Source organism: Artemia sp. Qi Xiang Cuo, chromosome 14 (genome assembly GCF_049724085.1).
Source record: "Artemia sp. Qi Xiang Cuo chromosome 14, ASM4972408v1, whole genome shotgun sequence".
Taxonomy (NCBI): Eukaryota; Metazoa; Arthropoda; class Branchiopoda; order Anostraca; family Artemiidae; genus Artemia; species Artemia sp. Qi Xiang Cuo.
The window spans coordinates 47,398,677-47,421,063 of NC_142807.1; the positions used below are offsets into that span (position 1 = coordinate 47,398,677).

General features: G+C 34.9%; 1 protein-coding gene across 1 annotated transcript; it reads left to right on the forward strand.

The window, feature by feature from the left end:
* Window positions 1-20,428: 20,428 nt before the first annotated feature.
* LOC148944544 (uncharacterized) lies at window positions 20,429-20,917 on the forward strand. Its single transcript, XM_089099955.1, has one exon. The coding sequence runs from the start codon at window positions 20,429-20,431 to the stop codon at window positions 20,915-20,917; it is 489 nt and encodes a 162-aa protein (XP_088956081.1).
* Window positions 20,918-22,387: the final 1,470 nt, after the last annotated feature.

A 22,387-nucleotide genomic window follows, 5' to 3' on the forward strand; every position in this document is an offset into this window, starting at 1 on the left:
TTTTCCCATTGCCTGTCTTTGTCGGTTTGCATGTCTGAATAAATGTATGTGTATGTGTCTCTCATTTTTTTTGCCTGTATATCTAGGCGGATGTTTGCTTCTCCCATTGCCTGTCTTTGTCAATTTGTATGTATAAATCTATTTGTTTGTATACGATTTGGTCTATCTCACTCTTTTTCCATGTGTGTCTGTTAACCTCTTTCAGTTTCTATTAAAACCCCTATGAGACTGCTAGTAGTAAATATGTGTGAAAATTTCTGTTCTTACATCTCTGACCTTTTAAAAAACATTCTAAACGTTTGACCTGCTTGCGTGCCCTAAAATTATGGAAATTTAACAAAGTAATGCATAAACTATGTTTACTGATATATCGACATGTAAAATATTAAAATAAGAATATATTACATATATTATTATGCATTATTAATATCATTGAACAACTTTGGACATTTTGAATCTGGTCCATAAAATAATTCATTATTTTTTTTCTTGATACTAAAGTTACTTTTTTCTCTTAGTTCATAATCAGTAGAATAATCCTTATTCTATTTTGAGTCATGCACTATTTTTACGGAGGTGTCATCTGCAGGTTCTTTATGCGTTTCATCTTTGTTATTATTAGGTGCATTGACTATATGATCAATAGTAGTAATAAAGTTCGCATGCACTTTATTTTCCATTAATTCATCTTTATATTCAATAGCAATAATGTCTACCAATGCCCTTTTTATTTTGCCTGTTATTTCACTGTCTATTCTCACATTATTTTTGCACAGGTATAAGTTCTGGCACGTAGCAAGATATGGTTTATAATGTTGCTAGAAGAGCTCACCTGTCTTCTTTTTACCTTCCGTTGAACTCTAATACCAGAAAGATATCAATATGCCTTATCAACAGGTAATGTGTTACCAAAAGAATAAGCAAGAGGTTGCCCCTAATCGTCAACTATTTTTTTTATATTGACATTCTATTTGAGCGGTATCATCTCTGGATATCTCCCTCTCGCATATCCACCACCAACAAAGTTAAATGGTTTCCACCACCAGCAAAGTTAAAAGGAATTTAGCTCCTCGCTGTCTTGACAAAGTACGTATACATTTCCAATAAGATATCCACTACTACTTGTTTCATAGTTCTAATATTCCTCCTTGTCGGCATTCAACGCAATGTTGATTATATCACATGTACATACTTTCTTCGAATAATTAATTTTCACTCTTTTTTTAAGAATACGATGCAGGTGTTTATCCTTCGAATGTATCAAAATTAATGATTTAATACATACAATAAACTATGTATTGTCAATAACCAGCAATAGAGTACCACTGGGACAGCCGTGTAGAGTCAATGAGTGGCCATAGAGTACGACTGATACTGCCACATAAATAATAAAAAAAAGTTGACTAATTTTCAAAAAAATTCCATGTCAGAAAAAAAAATGCTACTACAAACACTATTTTTCTAATATTAAAATTTACGGCTAACATATGTATATTATTCTCATATTGTATTTCGAAAATATTAGATGTGATTTTTTAAAGTATATTCCATGTCATTCAGATAACAACCCATAGAGTACCACTGGGATAGTCGCGTAGTATTTATGAGCAAGCATAGAGTACGATGGATGTATCCGTATAAATAAAAAATGAAAAAAAGTTGAATAATATTTCAAGTCCTAAAAATTCCATCAGAAAAAAAGTACTACTACAAAAAACTATTTTTCTAATAGTAAAAATTACGACTAACATATCTGTAACCTTCTCATTTTGTATTTCGAAAATATTAAATGTGAGTTTTTTTTTGTTTTAAGTATATTTCATGTCAGTCTGATAACCAGCAATAGAGTACCACTGGGACGGTCGCGTAGTATCGATGAGTAAGTATAGAGTACGATTGATATAGGCACATAAATAAATTCATAAAAAAAGTTGAATAATTTTCCAAGTCCAAAAAATTCCAAGTCAGAAAAAAATGCTACTGCAAACACTATTTTTCTAATAGTAAAAGTCACGACTAACATAACTATATCACTCTCATTTTGTATTTTGAAAATATTAAATGTGATTTTGTTTTGGTTTAAGTATGTTTCATGTCATTCTAAGACATGCAAAAAAAGTGGAAAAAAATTTCTATGTTAAAAAAAATATAAAAAGTGAAAGTTAAAAAAAAATTAAAACAAATATGGTGAGAGGGGAAAAAGTTGGGGGGAGGGGTCGTGGGGCCCTTGGAGGTTTTGGCATGGTTGACTAATTGCTGCCGTATCATTGCTTTAATGTTTATAGCTTTAATAATATCAACTTTATTTATATTCCTAATAGTACGAAATATTTTATATTGCCTGAACTCCTCATTTAGTACTTGTGTATTATACCGACCACACTTGCGTAACCTTAATAGACCTAATCTAACCAAAATACCCACTGAATATTCAATATAAAATATAGCTGCAATGTATTTTCCAACCGAGCTAAAGCTAATTGTCTGGTATAAAGGCTATGAAAACCGGTTATTGGCTCAAGTCCACGATACAACTTCTTTAGTGTGTTCTGTATAACAAGGAATTACCAAAAAGTATTATATTTTCATGATATTTAATTTCGTTTTATTATCATTAACCAAAATTCACTTCTCGACAGTGTACCAGTGTAACCAAAATATACCAGAGTATTAGTATTTGTAGAGGAATAATCACTGGCACTTATGGCGTTTCTTCGAACAAACTAGTAATTGTTAATTAGAATTAACTAGTACTACTAATAGTTCGAACTTGCTATTTTACTTTCTTGATTTAGAGGGGGATTATCGAAATCCGAAAGAAAACTTTGCTGGAGGAACACTTTGCTATCATAGTGTTATGAGTTCAGGCCAAAGGCTTTCAAAAAAGTAAGGATCGGGGATAATATGTGGGCAAATGAATCTATAAAGCACCCTGTTTAATAAAAATAAAAACAAATCATGTATTTAAAATTTTCTATGCCCAGCATAATTCTTTAATGTTTATGTTCCATTTGCAAGTATATGCTACTAACTATCGAATTACGTTCTTGCAGTTGGGTTTGCATTTTTATAAAATTGGAATTAATCATATATATTCACAAACGTGAAAAAATTTTCTATTAGGTTGCCAAGGACATCGTCTGCCCCCTGGACCATCGTAGGTCTACTGAAAGGCTACCTGAAAACCACCACTTTCTGCTTTTATTCCTCTTTTGACTCTTGTTGCAAAGGCTGTTGTGAAGTTATTAGGTTCTTGGAACAGTACGTTTAGCCTTGATAATAATCAAGCAAACTAATTATAGAGTAGAAGAAGGGGTACCAGCCCTGGTAGTACAAGATCATTGATCTCCAATGAGCTAGAATACTGCCAGTACAAGATCAAAGGGTTTTGAATACTACCAGTACAAGATCGCGTGCCTCTGTCTAGGCCAATCAGGGAGTTAGAAGTACTGGGCTAACAAGGTGACATCACCATACATCTGAGAATTTCAGCAATGAATTTACGTAACTGTTATTTCACAATTCCACCTTGAGACTGTTTATATTGTTCGTGCTTCGAGACTAAGATAACAGTTTACTTCTCGGCTGTGGTCGCTATAATAGACACGTACACAATATGGGATGTGGACGATATAACTTTACTTCTCGAATATGTTCTGTATAATACACAAGTACCATTTAAGCAGGGTTGTCAATATAAAATATGCTTTAACATTCTAGTATACTAAAAAGTTGATACTAATAAAGAAATTCAAAACAATCCATAGACATCCTAAGAAATCAACTAGTAAGACGATTGTGGATATGAACATCAAGGACCGCAACCACCAACGGCCTCAACATCCAAGGGTCCCCTCTCCCCAACCTCCTAGGGGCCCCCTCCCTTACATCTTTGTGTTTGAGGAGACCTCCCAATTTTCAATATAGAGGCTCCATTAAGATTTATGAATGTGTAAGAAAAAAGTTATCATAACGTCATTTCTGACCTCATCTTTTGGGACTTAGAAAAGCCGATGCTTTGAACATCCAATTCTGAAACTTTTTTGCATAGCATTATGAAATATGACAATTTACAACGATATCTTTCTAAAAGTCCCAACGGTGGCCTAAAATGATTTTTCTATTTTCTAAACTTAGGTACTTCAGCTATTCATGCAAACATCCAGCAATAAAATCACCATTTTGAAAATATAGTTACAGTTTGAAAATCGTTTAGGAAACATTGAATCGTTCTTTGTTCCCTAATGTCTCTCATAAAATTTAGTTCATCCGTGATGCAAGAATCAAAGCAAATGTTTAGGGAATGATGGACAAGAGACGTAACAACACATCCTTTAGATTGTAGGGGGGGTGATTGGATTTAAAATGTAGATATCAATTATTTTGCGCGGGTTTTCTTTAAATTGTAAAATCCAGTTTATCAATGCTACGAATAATTAATACATCCAGAAACGGTACTTTATTTGCATTTTCAATTTCTTAGGTATGTGTACGATTTTTGGGTTCAAAGCAAAGGTTTGAAGGCTGTACATAGTCACTTTCCAAATATTGGAAGTATGGGGCTTTCGTACATAATACAATTGACCTTAAAGAAATACCTTGCTTATGTAATTTTGGTAAACCATAAAACTTTGGACAAAAGCTACCTCGAGGTGCCTTTTTGGTTACCCTCAACCCTCCAACTTTTTCTCAAACAGTAGCCCTTTCAATTTTCAATCGAATGAGCCCCTTTTTAAGTTTATATGACAATACTTTCTATAAAAACCTTATATGCTCCCAGGGCATAACTAACAACCCGGACCCGGAGGACTGTGGGGGGGGGAGGGTGTCATCCCCCAAAGACCTAATTTCCAGAACTTTCAAGTATGTTGAAAAAAATGGCTATTTCAAAATTATAATTGAATGTGCTTGGGAAATTGGTGGGCGTGAGAGGGGATTAGTTGCTCTCCAATCACTTTCAACTATTAAAAAGAGCATTAGCCCTTTCAATTTTCAATCGAATTAGCCTCTTTGTGAAGTTTATATGACATTACTTTCTATAAAAGCTTTATATTCCCACATGGCATACATTAAAACCCTTGTCCTGAGGGCGGTTGGGGGGGGGGGGGTTAGTCATCCTCAAAGACCTAATTTCCAGAACTTTCAACAACGTTGAACAAAATGTTTATCTAAAAATTGTGATTGGATGTCTTTAGGAAATGGTGGGCGTGAGAGGAGCGTTAGTTGGCCTCCAATCACTTTTGACTATTAAAAAGGGCACTAGCCCTTTGAACTTTCAATGGAATGAGCCCATTTTGACGATTCTACGACAACACTTTCTATAAAAAACCTTACATGTCCCCAGGGCATAACTTACAACCCTTTCCCTGTAAGCTGCGGGGAGTATGTTCTCCTTAAAGACATAATATCTAGATCTTTGAACTACGTTGAACAAAATGTCTATCTAAAAATTTAGATTGAATGTGTTTGGGGATATGGTGGGCGTGGAAGGGTAGTAGTGAGGTGTCTGAGGTTTCAAAAACATCCCTTGGGAAATTAACACAGGGAAATTAACATAGGTTTGATGGTTATGCGATTTATTGGTTATGGTTGTTGGTTGTTGCTTTTTGTTTGATGTTTGTTGGTTGTTGTTTATTAGTGTTGGCTATGTGATTTGATGGTTATGAATGTTGGTTATGTGATTTGTTGTTTCTTGGTTGTGTTATGTTGATGTTCGTTGATTGTTAGTTGTTGTTTGATGGTTATGTTGTTTGATGTTTGTTGCTTATGCTGTTTGTTGATTAAGAAAGTTGGTTATGTTATGTTGGTTATGTGATTGGTTGTTTGTTGGTTATGTTGGTTTTTGTTTGATGGTTACGTTTGATGGTTACGTTTGATGGTTATTTTGGTTATGTTATGAGGATTATGTTTGTTGGTTATTTTGTTTGATGTTTGTTGCTTATGTTGTTTGATGGTTATGTTGTTTGTTGGTTATAATGGTTATGTGATTTGATGGTGATGTTGTTTGTTGGTTATTTGAATTGATGGTTATGTTTGTTGTTGTTTATTGGTTATGTTGTTTGATGGTTATATTTGTTGGTTATGTTGTTTGTTTGTTTTTGTTTGTTGGTTATGTTGTTTGTTGGTTATGTTTGTTGGTTATGTGGTTTGATGGTTATGTTGGTTATTTTGTTTGAAAGTTATGTTTGATGGTTATGATGTTTGTTGGTTATGTTTGCAGGATATATTTGAAATAAATGGTGTTATTAGGCAAAATTCTCCGCCTTGTTTCTTGGCAAATCACGTCCAAACATGCTCCCAAGGTGCTAAAAGCCATTTTATTGATCGACAATCAGTTTCTTTCCAATAGCCTTAATACATTTTCTTTTTTTGGCGTTTCATTATTCGCTCGCAACAGCTTTCAGATTTTTTTCTTTTATTTACTTTTTCTATAGTTCTTGACCCTGCCAGGACTCAAATGGTCATTTTCTTGCAATGGAACGCGCTCTAACCGAGAGAACTAGGAAAATATTCCTAATATTCTGTATTAAGGAAATACTTTCATTAAATAACACAAGCCCTTTTGGACGTCACAGGTGTTCCATAGCAAGCGCTGTTATTTTTCAATGCACCTGCAACATTAGACGCGAACCCGAAGAGTATTGATTTTCAGAGACAATTCCTGACGAGGTGTTTATACAAAGGTGAAATGTATCCTTTCTTTATATGGAATATTAGATTTTAAGCTATCGCGACAATACGCCCTGGTTATGTTGATGATGTTTGTTGGTTATGACATGCTTGCTGTTTGTTGGTTATGTTATGACGGTTATGTTTGTTGGTTTTGTTGCTTATTGATGTTTGTTATGTTTGTTGACGGTTATGTTTAATGTTTAATGTTTGATGGATGTGTTTGTTGATGGCTCAGTATGAATCTAGCTCCTGTACTGTGAAGACCAAAATATGAAATAGATAGCTATCCTAATTGAAAAACATTTGAGTGAATGAAAGGATTAGAATTACGAAAGGACTGAATACCTAAACTGTGATTGATTCAAATGAAATTTTTATTTCAAAAACACGTTATTTGGATTTATCGGGGGGTAGTCGATAACCCCCCTTGCAAGTAAGTCTCGTTTATAGATGTTTTAAAAAAAAAAAAAATTGTTCGGGCATATAGCCAAATTATATAATGAATAATCCAGTATCTCAAGACAAGTTTGACCAAGCTCATGAGCTCCAAAACAAAAAATTATACCGACTACTTAGTAAGCAGGGTGATTTAATAACTGCAGTTAACAATTTATCTTCTGAAATACAGGAGTTAAGGAATGAGGCTTTAGAAAGAAATAGGAAAATAGCCGAATTAGAAAGGTCACATGAAGAGCAAAAGCAGAAGAACTCGTTGCTCGAGCGTCAAATGCTACTAATTGAAGTAAAAGAAAGAAGTTCGAACTTGATCATACACGGCTTACCTACAGATATTATTCCGAATCAATCCCTTGAAGCTCACGTGAAAGATCTACTTAAGAATACCTTAAATATTGAGTCATCTTTGTCAATTAACAAATGTTACCGCTTAGGTGGAAAAACTGTTAATATAACGAATAGACGCCGTAATCAAAGTCAAACACGTAAACCGGCAGTTAATCCAGTTCTAATTAGGCTCAAGAATGAAGCTGAAGCGTATTTAGTTATGCAAAACGTATCCAAGCTTAAGGGCTCTGGAATAAGAATTTGCATGGACCTTCCTCCAGCACTTAACACTTTACGCACAGGATTCCTCCCTAAAGCAAAAGAGATGAAGGAGTCTGGAATGATTGTTGCTTCTCGGGTTAAAAATAAAGGAACCCACGTATGGCTTGAGATAAAAAAAATGGTTTGGTGATATGGGAGAGAGCTGATCAATAACTGAATTGGATAGTAGTAATCTGAGTTTTGATTTATATGATTTTGTGGAGTATTTTGTTATTTTGTGTTTAGTGGTCTGGTTGTAAAGTTATTTGATAATTTATGATCGTTTGAGGATTATGATTATCTTATTTTCGGAGGTCCGTTCGCAAAAGTATCATAATTAGTATTATTTGTTTTTCTCTTACTTTGTTTTTTTTTGTTATAAAAACTGTTATATTTAATTTCTTTACTTTGTGCCACACTATTCATGATTTTTCTTATATAAGGTTTTCATGTTATAAAGTTCTAGTTTTTTGTTTATGTTTGTCTCTTTCAGATGAAGTTCTGGTTACAATTGTGTCTCCTTTAACTCTCCGTATGGTTGGTAAGTCACTTTTTGTCAATAAGTATACCCAGCATCGAGATAATGGATAATAGAATTCGTAATTTTGAGGAGCACCCCCTTGATTTAGGTAAAATATTTGAGAATTTATGCAATGATGACGATGTTTTTGATGTGATGGTTCATTCTATCTCAAAAAATAAATATCTACTCCCCACCCATGTTTTAAATAAAGGCTCTAATTTTAGAATGGCATTTTTGAACTGTCGGGGGTTACTAAATATTTTTGATCAAATATCCCTGTTTATTTCTCATCGTAATATAGATGTGTTCGCCTCTTGTGAAACATTTTTAAATGATTCGCCAAAGACATTTATTAACAAACAGGATTATACTTTTTTTCATAAGAATCGGATTAATAAAAAACAGGGAGGGTTAGGTTTTTTCATTAAATCCACATTTCAGTCAGATCTGGTGAGTGAATTTGATCACTTATATCTTGAAATGGTGTTTGACTTTTTGGCAGTTAAAATAGACGTAAATGGTATGAAAATTTTGTGTTGTGTTTTTTACCGGCCTCCAAGTTCTCCTGCTTCAAGATTCATGGAACTTCTTGATGATTTTGTGCTTATTGCCTCGAAAAAGTATCAAAAAATAGTTTTTATGGGTGACTTTAATATTGATTTATATAATTCTAATAATTCAAGTGGTAATTTCCACGGAATCTCTTCTGACGGGGCTGACTTGTTATCAGCTTGCCTGTCCGGTGGTCTCTTACCAGCTTATGGAGTCCCAACAAGAATAACGAAAGATTCTGCTTCCCATATTGATAATTTGTTTCCGAATCTGGAACTAAAGTCTAGTGATGTGGTTATTGAAGATTTCTCAGACCATTTGATGCTTGTGATCGACTTTCACTTGATTACAGAGTTTAATAGGCCTACTAAAAAAAAAATGAGGATGACTAATAGAAACTCCTTAAGTAAACTTAAAGTATTGCTTTCTTCAAGTGACTTTTCTTCTTGTTTAGAGTCATCGGACCCTGATTTTGCTGCTGAATGTTTTGTGAATCAGTTTAAACGTTGTTTCAATAATGCTTTCCCTTTCCGTCAAATATCAAGAAGAAATAGTATAAAGCCGATTAAGCCTTGGATATCTCCTGGATTGCTGGTATCAATAAAAAATAAGAATCTGTTATATAAGGCATACTCAATGAATCCATCTGAAGTTAAATTAGCTAAATTTCGCAGATACAAAAAATATTTAACAAAAATTTTAAGATCAGCAAAAAGTCATTACTTCGCCGAAGCATTTGTTGAAGCAGAAGGGTCCCCCAAGAAGACATGGGAAATAATTAATAAGGGCTTAGGAAAACATAAGACCCATGATCTTCCTGATGAATTAATAGCTGAAGATGGAAATAAACTGGTTACAGGGAAAGTGGAAGTTATCAATGCATTAAATATACACTTTGCAAAAATTGGCGAGGAAACCGCGTCAACTGCTGGGAACAACCTGGCCCATCATCTGGATAATGAAACTGGAGAGGACTTTCAATCATATCTACCCCCATCTCTCAATTGCTCCATTTTTCTTACTCCTGAAACCCCAGATGAACTTTTACTTACAACAAACCTTTTTAAGAATGGATATTCGCAAGGGACCGATGGGTAATTGACTAATCTGATTAAGTGCATAGCACCAAATATTGTAAACCCGCTTTCCCATGTGTTCAACCTCTGTTTTAAAACCGGAAGATTTCCTTCTTGTTTCAAGTCTGTAAGAATTATCTCTTTGTATAAAGGAGGAGACCCGAAGAACCCAACAAACTCTTGGCCGATTTCGATCCTGTCTACTTTTGGGAAGTTGCTTGAAAAGTGCCTATATAACCGTATAGTCAGCTTTCTAATGAGATCTAAATTTTTTAGTCCGATACAATTTGGGTTCCGGAAGTCTCATGCTACTGAACATGCTATTAGGGCAATGGTTCAGTTTGTTCATGACACCATTGGCAAAGGTGATATTCCTGCTACAATTTTTATTGACATTAAAAAGGCATTTGATGCAATTTCCCATAAAATATTGCATACTAAACTTGATAACTGCGGCATAAGAGGCCCAGTTAATGACTTAGTAATGTCATACCTAAAAAACCAAAATCAGTATGTAGACGGAGGTGATACTTCTTCCTCATCAGTATCTCAATCTCAGTCAGTCGGAGTCCCACAAGGCTCTATTTTGGGTCCACTCCTATTTCTTATCTATGTTAATGATATCAGTAATAGCATCAATGATATTGGCCTTAACATATTATTCGCCGATGACACAGCATGCAATGTCAGCAGCCCCGACTGTAGATCGTTGAAGCTTAGGTTGGAATCAGCCCTGCCGAGGCTTATCTTATGGTTTTCGAGAAATAAATTGACTATTAATTGTTCTAAGACAAAATTCATCATCTTTTCTTGTACTGGGAAAACAGCACCGGAAATTATGATGATTAATATTCAAAGCCTACCCATTGAAATTGAAAGAGTTGATGATATTAAATATCTCGGGATAATACTGGATTCAAGTTTATCATTTAAAAGACATGCAATTTATCTTCGAATGAAACTGGCAAGAAATATTGGAATGATGAACCATCTGAAATTTATTCTGCCGTTTTATTCCCTAAAATCTCATCATCATTTCATAGCGCATTCATATATAAATTACTGTCCTATTATTTTTTTGAACACCTTTGAAACTCATATTTTTCTTTTTAAGAGAAAACGGAATTATGATCGGAATCTATTGAGAAAATGCCTGCATGGCCGGTTTTCTTACGCAGGTAAATCATCAACAAAAAGCATGTATCAAATTTCAAATATCCTTCCACTGGATCTTTTCTCTTCTTTCCATTCTGTTCTTTATATGATTAAACACGTTCAAGGTCTTTTGCCTGAGTGTTTTTATTTGCATAATAATTTTTTTCAGGATGATAATCAGGTTTTGCATACATATTGGACCCATGGCAGTTTTGTAGTCCGTCAGGCTTTAATAAAATCTGAAAAGTCCCGTTTTTCACCACGGCATAGTATTATATATAATTGGAATAAATTTCATAGTTTTATAGATTTGAATAATTCATTGGTTAATAATAAAATTAGATTAATGAATCATTTAATCAGTAATTATTAGTTTGATTTAATTTCTAGGGTGGATGCTCCTCATTTCATTTTATTTATTTGGTTACTTTGATTTTTTGCAGATTTTGTTTGTTGTTACCGTACGGAGAGTTGAAGAGCAATCTTTTTATTGCGGTATCTGGAGATAGTATTAGTTATTTTTTGTTGAGTGTATATAAACCCACACACTAGTTATTCTCACTGTGGGTAATTAATTTGATAGTTTTGTAAAAAATTTTTTTTTTTATTGATTAATAAATAACTTGAACTTGAACTTGGCTATGTATGTTGGTTATGTTTGTTGGTTGTGTTATGTTGGTTATTATTGATGTTCGTTGGTTTGATGTTTGTTGGTTATATGATATGATGGTTACGTTGTTTGTTGTTTATGTTTGTTGGTTACGTTGTTTGATGTTTGTTGATTATGTTTGATGCTTGTTGATTGATGTTTGATGGTTATGTTTGTTGGTCATGTTTGACGTTTGATGGTTATGTTTGTTGTTTATGCTTTTTGATAGTTATGTTTGTTGGATGTGTTTGATGGTTGCTGATTATGTCCGTTGCTTATGTTTATTGGTTATGTTGATGTTGTTTGTTAGTTATGTTTGTTTTTTGTTGATAGTTAATGTTTGTTGGTTATGTTATGTTGGTTATGATTGCTGTTTGTTGGTTATGTGATTTGTTTTGTTATGTTGGTTATGATTAATGTTTGTTGGTTTGATGATTGTTGGTTATGGGATTTGATGGTTATGTTTTTTGATCATGTTTGATGTTTTTTGGTTATGTTTGATGTTTGTTGGTTGATGTTTGAAGGTTATGTTTGTTGGTTACGCTGTTTGATGATTATGTTTGTTGAATGTGTTTGTTGTTTGCTGGTTATGTCTGTTGTTTATGATTGTTTGTTGTTTGTTGATAGTTAATGTTTGTTGGTTATGTTGCTTGATGGTTATGTTTTTGTTTTCCGTTTACATGTCTAATAGGATTTTCTGTAACATGCCTTCTTACGTCACAGCATCCCCGTTTCTGGCACTCAGCTGGCAAGATTCCGTCCCTTGCACCTGTTCCCGGCTGGCCAGATTCCCACCCTGGCAAGATTCCCACCCCTGGCAGACCACCCGGGATTCCATACGTTCTATTATTTCTTCTATATTGGCATGATTCCTAGCCTTTTTTTTTAGTATATTACTTTTCAGGAAGATCCCCTGGATTTCTGTGACCAGATCTAATATGAATGACACCATTGTATCTTACAAGCTAGACTAAAAGGACTACATGGGAGAATCCCCCGCGCACGGCACACACGTGGGTGCTGCACTATAACGGTGGTACACATCTTAAGCAGATACCTAATGGGAAAGGTTTGAAGATATGTGGCTCATCTTGCGAGAAGAGTAGATGCCCAAACATTAAAAAATACACTTATGGTCCAGAGTGGAATAGCGCTGCTACACTATTTTCACACGGGCACCAGCCCTCCATATGACACCAGCCCTCACCCCCTAGGACATTTTCAACTTTTTTCGTTCCGAAATAAACTTTTGTAATCTAAATTAAACAACCTTTGTTTTTTTTTCACTTGATTTTTGGGGGCTCAGTATTTCATTGCTAGAACATGCTACTCCGATGCAATTCACGCCACAGAGTATTTAAAACACTTTTCGGGCTTTCCTTTTCTCGGTAATGATTTTACAGGTTGACCGCGATTTCTACACTTTACCCGGTGGTCTTGATTTCTAAGGTTACCCGTGATTTCTATAGTTTGCTCTGTTTTTTTTTATTGTCAGTGTTTCATTGTTTTGCTAATGATTGCATAGAAGTTGACCTTGATTTCTACACTTTGATCACAATTTCGATGGTACGGTCTTGATTTCTATGACTTGATCCTTAGTTCTAGGGTTGACTCTATCATGTAGAGTACCTTATGATTTTTTCTGGAATACACTGCATATATGGGTTTTAATTTTTCATAGCAATAAGATATATTCGTTTCTCACTTGTTGCTTTGTAAGAACGTTAGGAAATATGATTTTTTTTCCTGGAACACGAAGCATTCTTGGTTTTAATGTTTTTTTTAACAAAAAGCAATAATCACGTTATGCTACCCCTACAACACCAGGCATCATCAATGTAAGCGTCTTTTAATATTTGAAACATACAAACACACACACAAAAACCTTTTCTTAGAACTAACAATTTTTTCGCCTATGATAACAAGTTTTCTATCAGAATTAGCAAGTTTTCCTTAACACTAACAAAGTTTCTTATCGAAGTAAACACCTTTTCCTTAATACTAACAGACTTTTACCCAACACTATCAAAATTTCTCTTAGAAGTAACAATTTTATCATTATCATAACAAGTTTCCAGTTAGAAGTAGAAGGTTTTCCAGCAAAGATAAAAAATTTCTTAGAAGTAACAATTTTTTTTCGTTTGAGATAACAACTTTTTGTCAGAAGTAGCAAGTTTTTCTTAACCCTATCAATTTTTTTCTTAGGATTAACAACTTTTTTTCCTTAATACTAACAAACTTTTACTTAATACTAGCAAATTTATCTTAGAAGTAGCACGTTTTTCTTAACAGTAACAACTTTTTCCTAATAGCACCAACCTTTCCGTCAAAGATAACACATTTCTCTTAAAAGTAACAATTTTTTGTCAATGATAACAACTTTTCTGTCAGAAGTAGCAAGTTTTTCTTAACACTAACAAATTTTCTCATCTAACTATCAACTTCTTTCGTTAGTACTAACAAACTATTTCTTAAAACTAACAACATTTCCTCTTCGAAGTATCAACTTTTTTCCCTAATACTAATAAACTTTTACCTAACACTATCAAATTTCTCTTAGAAGTAACATTTTTTGCCAGTGATTACATATTTTCTGCTGGAACTAGCAAGTTGTCCCGCAAAGATGACAAATTTTTTGGGAAGTAAACATTTTTTCGTTTATGATAACAAGTTTTCTGTCAGAAGTAGCAAGTTATCCTGAACACTAATAAATCTTCTCATCGAAGTAACAACTTTTCCTTAATACTAACAAATATTTACTTATCACTGCCAAATTTATCATAGAAGTAAAAGGTTTTTTGTTAACAGTAACAAATTTTTCTAATAACACCAAGATTTATGTCAAATATAACAAATTTCTCATAGAAGTAAAAATTTTTTGTCAATGATAAAAAAATTTCTGTTAGAAAAAGCAAGTTCTCTGTCAAAGATAACAAATTTTTCTTAGAAGTAAGAATTTTTTCGTTTATGACAGCAAGTTTTCTGTAATGGATAACACTTTTTTCTTAGAAGTAACAATTTGATTCGTTTATTGATAAAAATTTTTCTGTCCGAAGTAGCAAGTTTTTCTTAACACTAAAATATTCTATTTGAAGTAACAATATTTTCCCTTATTACTACAAAAATTTTACTTAATACAGTCAAATTTCTCAAAGAAGTAACATTTTTTTCTTAGCAGTAACAAATTTCTTCTAATAGCACCAAGTTTTCCGTCAAATAACAAATTTATCATAAAAGTAACAATTTTTCGTCAGTGATAACCAGTTATCTGTTAGAAGTACGAACTTTTCTGTCAAAGATACCAAATTTTTCTTAGAAGTAAAAATTTTTTTGTTGTGATAACAAGTTTTCTGTCCGGTGTATTAAGTTTTCCTTATCACTAACAAATTTTCTCTTCAATGTAACAACTTTTTCCTTAATACTAACAATGTATTACTTAACACACTCAAATTTCTCTTAGAAGTTACAATTTTTTTTTAATAGCACCAAGTTCTCCGTCAAAGATAACAAATTTCTAATAGAAGTAACTATTTTTCTAAATTAGATACTAAATTTTTCTTAGAAGTAACATTTTTTTTTGTTATGATAACAAGTTTTCTGCTAGAAGTAGTAAGTTGTTCTTAACACTAGCAAATTTTCTCTTCGAAGTAACAACATTTTCCCCTAATACTAACAAACTTAAAACAGTCCAATTTCTCTTAAAAGTAAAATGAGCGCTCATGTTAACCTAAGTTAGATGACCCTAACTTAAACGTAGAGAAACCTAACTTTGATAGTAAACTTTCTAATTCTAACCGAAAACTTGTTATCACTGCCGAAAAATTATTACTTCTAAGAGAAATTTCTTATCTTTGAAGGAAAACTTGATGTTACTAGAAAAAAAATTTTTACTGTTAAGAAAAACCCTGTTACTTCTAACAGAAATTTAATAGTTTTAAGTAGAAGTTTGTTAATATTAAGGAAAAAGTTGTTACTTCGAAAAGAATATTTGATAGTGTTAAGGATAATTCGCTACTTCAGACAGAAAACTTGTTATAATAAACTAAAAAATTATTAACTTCTAAGAGAAATTGATAGTGTTAGGAAAATATTTGCTAATATTAAGAAAAAAACTTATTGCTTCGAAGAAAAAGTTTATTAGTGTTAAGGAAAAATTGCTACTTCTGGCATTTAACTTGTTATCATAACGATAAAATTGTTACTTCTATGAAAAATTTGGTATCTTTGACTGAAAACTTGATACTTCTAACAGAAAACTTGTTATCACTGACGAAAAATTGTTACTTCTATGAAAAAGTTTTTATCTTTGACGGAGAACATGGTGCTATAAGAAGAAATTTGTTACTGCTAAGAAAAAACTGTCACTTCTAAGAGAAACTTGAGTGTGTTAAGTTTAAGTTTGTTAGTATTACGGAAAAACTTGTTACTTCGATGAGATAAATTGCTATTGTTACGGATAACCTGCTACTTCTGGCAGAAAACTTGTTATCATAAAGGAAAAAATTGTTACTTCCAAGAAAAATTTGCTATCTTTGCTTGATAACTTTCTAGTTCCAGCAGAAATCGTGTTCTAACTGATGAAAAATTGTTACTTCTAAGAGAAATTTGATAGTGTTAGGTAAAAGTTTGATAGTACTAAGAAAAATAAGTTTTCACTTTGAACAGAAAATTTCTTTATGATAAGGAATACTTGGTACTTCATGTAGAAATCTTGTTGTCCCTGGGGGATACAAGGTTTTTATACAATATGTTGTCGTAGAAACTTCAAAAAAGGCTCATTCAATTGGAAATTCAAAGGGCTAGTGCCCTTTTTAATAGTCAAAAGTCATTAGTGGGCAACTAACCCCCCTCTCACGCCCATCTTTCCCCCAAACACATCCAATCAAATTTTTAGATAGTAATTTTATTCAAGGCATTTTTAAGTTCTGGAAATTAGGTCTTTGAGAATGGCAACCCCCAACCACCCTCAAGGCAAGGGTTGTAAGTTATGCCCTTAGGGCATGTAAGGTTTTTGTGGAACAAGTTATCGTAAAACTTCAAAAAGGGCTCATTCGATTGGAAATTGAAAATCTAGTGCCCTTTTTAATAGTCGAAAGTGATTGGAAGGCAACTAACACCCCTTCCGTGCCCACTATTTCCCCAAACACATCCAATAAAAATTTTGAGATAGCCTTTTTTTCCACGCAGTTCAAAGTTCAGGAAATTATACCTTTGAGCAGGACACTCCTCCCACAGTCTTCAGAGCAAGGGTTATAAGCTATGCCCTAGGGGCATAAAAGTTTTTTTATTGAAATCTTTGTCGTAGAGACTTGAAAAAGGGCTCATTCAATTTGAAATTCAAAGGGCTAGTGCCCTTTTAATAGTCGAAAGTGATTTGAGGGCCACTAACCTCCCTCTCACGCCCAACTTTTCCCCAAACACATCCAATCAAAATTTCAGGATAGCTGTTTTATTCAACCACGTTGAAAGTTTTGGAAATTGATTTTTTAAGGATAACAACCCCCCCCCCCCCCCCACAGACCTCAGGGCAATGGCTATAAATCAAGCCTTGGGGGCATATAAGGTTTGTATAGGAAGCGTTGTCGTAGAAACTTCAAAAAGTCTCATTCAATTGGAAATTGGAAGGGCTAGTGCCTTTTTAATAGTTGAAAGTTATTGGATAGCGACTAACGCCCCTTTCACGCCAACCATTTTCCCAAACACATCCAATAAAAATTGTGAGATATCCATTTTGTTCAACGTAGTTCAAAATTCTGGAAATTAGGTCTTTTAGGATGATAACCTCTTCAGAGCCCTTAGTGCAAGGGTTGTAAGTTATACACTGGGGGCATATTAGGTTTAAATAGAAAGTTGTTATAAAAATTTCAAAACAGGTTCATTTGATTGGAAATTGCCCTTTTTAATAGTCGAAAGTGAGTGGAAAGTGGAAAGTAATTAAACCTCCACTCATTCCCAGCATTTCCCCAAAAATATTGACATCCCCCCCACCCCAAGATATGCCCTGGGGGTATATAAGGTTCTTATTGAAAATGTTGTCGTAGAAACTTAAAAAAGGGCTCATTTGATTGGAAATTGAAAGGGCTAGTGGCATTTTAATAGTTGAAAGTGATTGGAAAGCGACTAACACCCCTCTCAAGCTCACCATTTCCCCCAAACACATCCAATCAAAATTTTGAGATAGCCATTTTGTTTAACATAGTTGAAAGTTCTGGAAATTAGGTCTTAAAAGATGACACCCACCATATCAGCCCTTAGGGTAAGGGTCGTAATTTTTACCATGGGGGTATATAAGGTGTTTATAGAAAGCGTTGTCGTTTCAATCACGCTGCCTAAGAAAAGAGTGATGTTGGCACAATGTATTATTTTTTTTTATCCATACTAGGGTACTTTGTATCGAAGGAGTTGTCATAGGAGTTGTGGGCAACTAGCCCCCCAGGCCTCTCATTCCCCCAAACACATCCAATCAAAATTTTGAGATAGCCATTTTGTTCAGCGTAGTTGATTTCCAGATAGAAAATATGTTTTTGAGGAGGACACTCCCCCACAACCCTCAGGGCAAGGGTTTTAAGTTATGCCCTGGGGGCATTTAAGAACGATGTTGGCACAATGTATTATTCATTAATCTTTTCCTTTAGAGCAGGGCACTTCGTATCGAAGTAAATGTCGTAGAAACTTCGGAAACGGCTCATCCGATTGGAAATTTGGTTTGTGGCTGCCATTTATGGTAGTAGAAAGGGGTCGGAAGGGAATAAGAACCCCTTGCACAGCAGATAACTCCCGAAAAGTAACCAATCAAGTTTTGAAATGGCTCATTTTTTTGACACAGCTACTCTCCCGTTAAAATTATGTTTTTGAGGAAGACACTCCCCCATAGCCTTCAGGGCAAGGGTTGTAAGTTATGCCCTGGGGGGATATAAGGTTTTTATAGAATACATTGTCGTAGAAACTTCAAAAAAGGCTCATTCGATTGGAATTTTAAAGGGCTAGTGTCCTTTCTAATAGTCAAAAGTGATTGGAGGGCAACTAATCCCCCTCTCACGCACACTCTCCCATTTGCCCATTATGCCTAAAAACTATATGTTGCCTTAAGATTAAATCAAAGTGTACTGTGTTAGTGTTAATTTCCAATAAGGCATCTCAGCAGTATCCCAAGATCGACTGACGGTATTATGCTCAAACTTTCGGGGCTGCTTTTGCTCTTACAATTTAACAAAATCAAAAAAGCGTAAGTGTATCCAAGTTATCAAAGATAGTAAACAAATTTTTTTGCGAATGGTATCAAGTTTTCCATTTCAGGTCAACTAGAGGAGGTATGAAACTAAATTAAAAACTACTATTTGTGTCCAGATTTTTAAAAGGGTGTATGTTGTTAAAAATTGCAGAAAATTTTCTCCAGCATACAAATAGCAAGCCAAACTAAAAAGTATAAAAAAAAACAAAAAGATTTAAAGTATTGTTTAATTTTCCCTGAAAAGACTATGTCAATATAAGACGAACAGAAATTAATTTAAAAAAAGTTTCCACAAAATAAGTTTTTCAAAGAAAAGTAAAGAACTCCATTAAACAAAAATGAGCAAAAATAAAATCAAATATTCTACCAATATATTATCCCAAGGCCAGAACAAAATTTGCACTTTACTGAAAAAAAATACAAATGAATGTGCATTGTATTGTCAAATGGGCATTGCCAGAGCCGAAATACTAAAAACGATCAAGACCCTGAAGAACCACAAAGCCCCAGGTAAAGACGGCCTCCCCCCGGAAGTGTACAAACAATGCCCTGAGGTCACTGCTGAACAGCTCCATGGCATTTTCGAAGAAGTGTGGAGGACCAATTCCTTCCCAAAAGATTGGAAGACATCAGTCATTCTCCCTTTATATAAGAAAGGAGATAATACCGAATGCAAAAATTACCACGGAATAAGTCTTATAGACATTGCGGTCAAAATATTCGGGATCAGACTCTTGAACCACTTCAAAGGGGCAAGGGAGGAAAGAACTCGAGGAAATCAAGCCGGCTTTCGGCCAGGTAGAGGCTCTACTGATAATATCTTCGTTTTTCGCCTCATTATCCAACAGTTTGAAAGGTACAATGTACCCCTGATCTTGATGTTCCTGGACTTCATTGCCGCCTTCGACTCTGTCACTCTCCAGAAACTTTGGAAGATCCTAGAGGATGACGGAATGCCGCTGAAGTTTGTTGAACTGATGAAGGTATACTATGACCTGTCAGTGAGCCGAGTTAAAGTCTATGGCGAAGAAACTGAAGAATTCCTGGTTGAGTTCGGAGTAAAACAAGGGTGCGTCCTCTCTCCGACTCTGTTCAATTACTGCGTCAATTGGGTGCTTGAAAATGCACTGTCGTCCTATCCAGGAGTTCAGATCGGAAAAAATCTTTCACTGACTGACCTCGACTATGCGGATGATGTTGGCTTCCTGTCAGACTCCGTAGAAGCTCAAAACATGCTTGACAACGTGGTGGCCTGGGCAGACCTGATCGGCTTGAAAGTCAGCACAGAGAAAACAAAATTCATGGCTATTATTCACGACACAGGACCATTTACACTAACTGTCAATCAAGTTCAGCTGGAAAAAGTCAACAGTTTCACATACCTAGCCTCCCAGGTATGTACTGACGGATCTTCCGACGATGATATCCAACAGAGAATACAGAAAGCGCAGACAGTCTTTGCCTCCCTTCGGAAACCCTTATGGAATCGCCGCGAAGTCAGTGTCCGAACATAAGTTCGAATCTACATGGCACTAGTATGCACCTTTCTCCTTTACGGATGTGAAACATGGTCGGTAAAACTACAGCATGAGAATACACTGAAGGTGTTTGAGCATACCTGTCTGCGAAGAATTCTCAGAATACAGCTACGTGACCGTATCGCAAACGCGGATCTACGTCGAATGTTCAATATTCAGAGAGATGTTGCACTCACTATTAAAGAACGCCGTTTGAAATGGTTGGGCAATGCATTACGGAAGCCGCCAGAGTACCTGCCTCGCCAAATACTTATAGTCGAGCCTATTAGCTCCTGGAAGAGACGCCAAGGAGGACAGAGGAAGAACTGGTGGAACCTGGCCAAGTCAGACCTTGAATCTATTGGGGGTTTCAGAAAGTTCGGAAACAGATGGTCAACTCAGTGGCTCGCTTTTGCAGAGCAGCTGGCAGAAGATCGCTCAACATGGTCCAAGAAGGTCTCCAGGATCATCGATGCCGGGCGAGGTGGAAACGCCTGATTCCTGCCACAAGTACAAGTAAAGTAAGTACACGGCAAGGATATAAAGCAGGTATGCAAAGGTGTGCCTACACACTTTGTAAAAAATAATTTCGACATGAGTGTCTACAGAAATGTGTAGATAGTTGTCAAGTACCAAGAGCAAAAGTGCTAGCAATTCGCTATCTGCCGTATAGAAACTATACTCTTAGAGCGGAAAAAAAATGCCATCTCATGTATATCCGACAAGGTCTATGTGCTCGAGACTAGTGTAAAAGTACTTTCCACGGCCACTATCGAATTTGAGACCGAGTTGAATGTGTAGACTATCGAAACCAAGTCGGTCTGGATAAATTAACTTAAATTCAAATAGTACCCTCAATTAACTGCAACAGCAGCGGCTATTGTATACAGTTTTTCCCGCTTTCCGCCATCCGCGTGGTACACGAGGGGGTGGGGGGTCCCGCCCACGGCCGGCCTTCGGCTCTTGGCCCGGGGCTCGTGGAGATGGGGGCCCTTGGGGGGGATTCTCATCTTTTAAATTAATAGTCTAGAAATTTGTTCAACTGTGGTGCTATTCGTGTTGTATTTTAATTTTTTTTTTTGAAAATAAATGAAAAATATTGTTCTTGTTGTTGTTGGTATTGTTGTACAAATAGTGCTTTTGTCAATAAATGAAAACAATTGCTGTTGTTGTTAACGCACTATAGTGTGCTATTTTAAGTTTTGAAAATAAATGAAAAATGATGTTGTTGTTCTTGTTGTACAAAAAAAGTGTTGTTGTTAATAAATGAAAAATGATGTTGTTGCTATTGTTGTTGAACAAATAGTGTGTGCTATTCATGCTGTAGTTCAAGTTGTTGTACTTCAAGTACTGTATTCAAGTATTTCAAGTACTACCAATTATCACATAACTTGTAAACAGTTTTCTTTAGATGGCTAAACCCTATAAATTGACTCCAATAGAACTTGTCCTCTCACCCGTGGAACATTTTGAAGACAATTAAAGCAAATTCATTAATGACGAGAATATTGCCGATGATAAAAAGCTAGTTTTATTTCAAGATGCATTGCGACGTGTGGACAAACATAGACCTTATCGTGAGAGACCCGTCGCCGTCACAGATCCCCTTAAACAGGAATCATCTCCTCTAGATTCTGCACAATCAAAGGAGAAAGAATTGAATTCCATAGGGACATCAATTGGAAACCTATTGCCAGTGACCTATCGAGAACATAGTAAAAGAGTATTAACATATCTCATGTTGGAAAGTGATGATGATCATCGAGTTCAAGTCGATAGCACAGGGAAACGAATTAAAATTCAGGGAAAAAGTTATAATCTGGCTGATTTAATTTGCGATATGCTTACGAATCATAAAGGACTTTTATCATTTGAAAATAATCTATACACCTTTCTAAATGCATCAAACTTCCCCAAAAGTCTTATTGGCAATAAGAAAATTGTAAAGAAATTAAAAGAATATAGTCC

What these genes read in the sequence shown, in the direction of transcription:
- LOC148944544 (XM_089099955.1), top strand. Translation starts at nt 20,429, where the DNA reads ATGGCACTAGTATGCACCTTTCTCCTTTACGGATGTGAAACATGGTCG.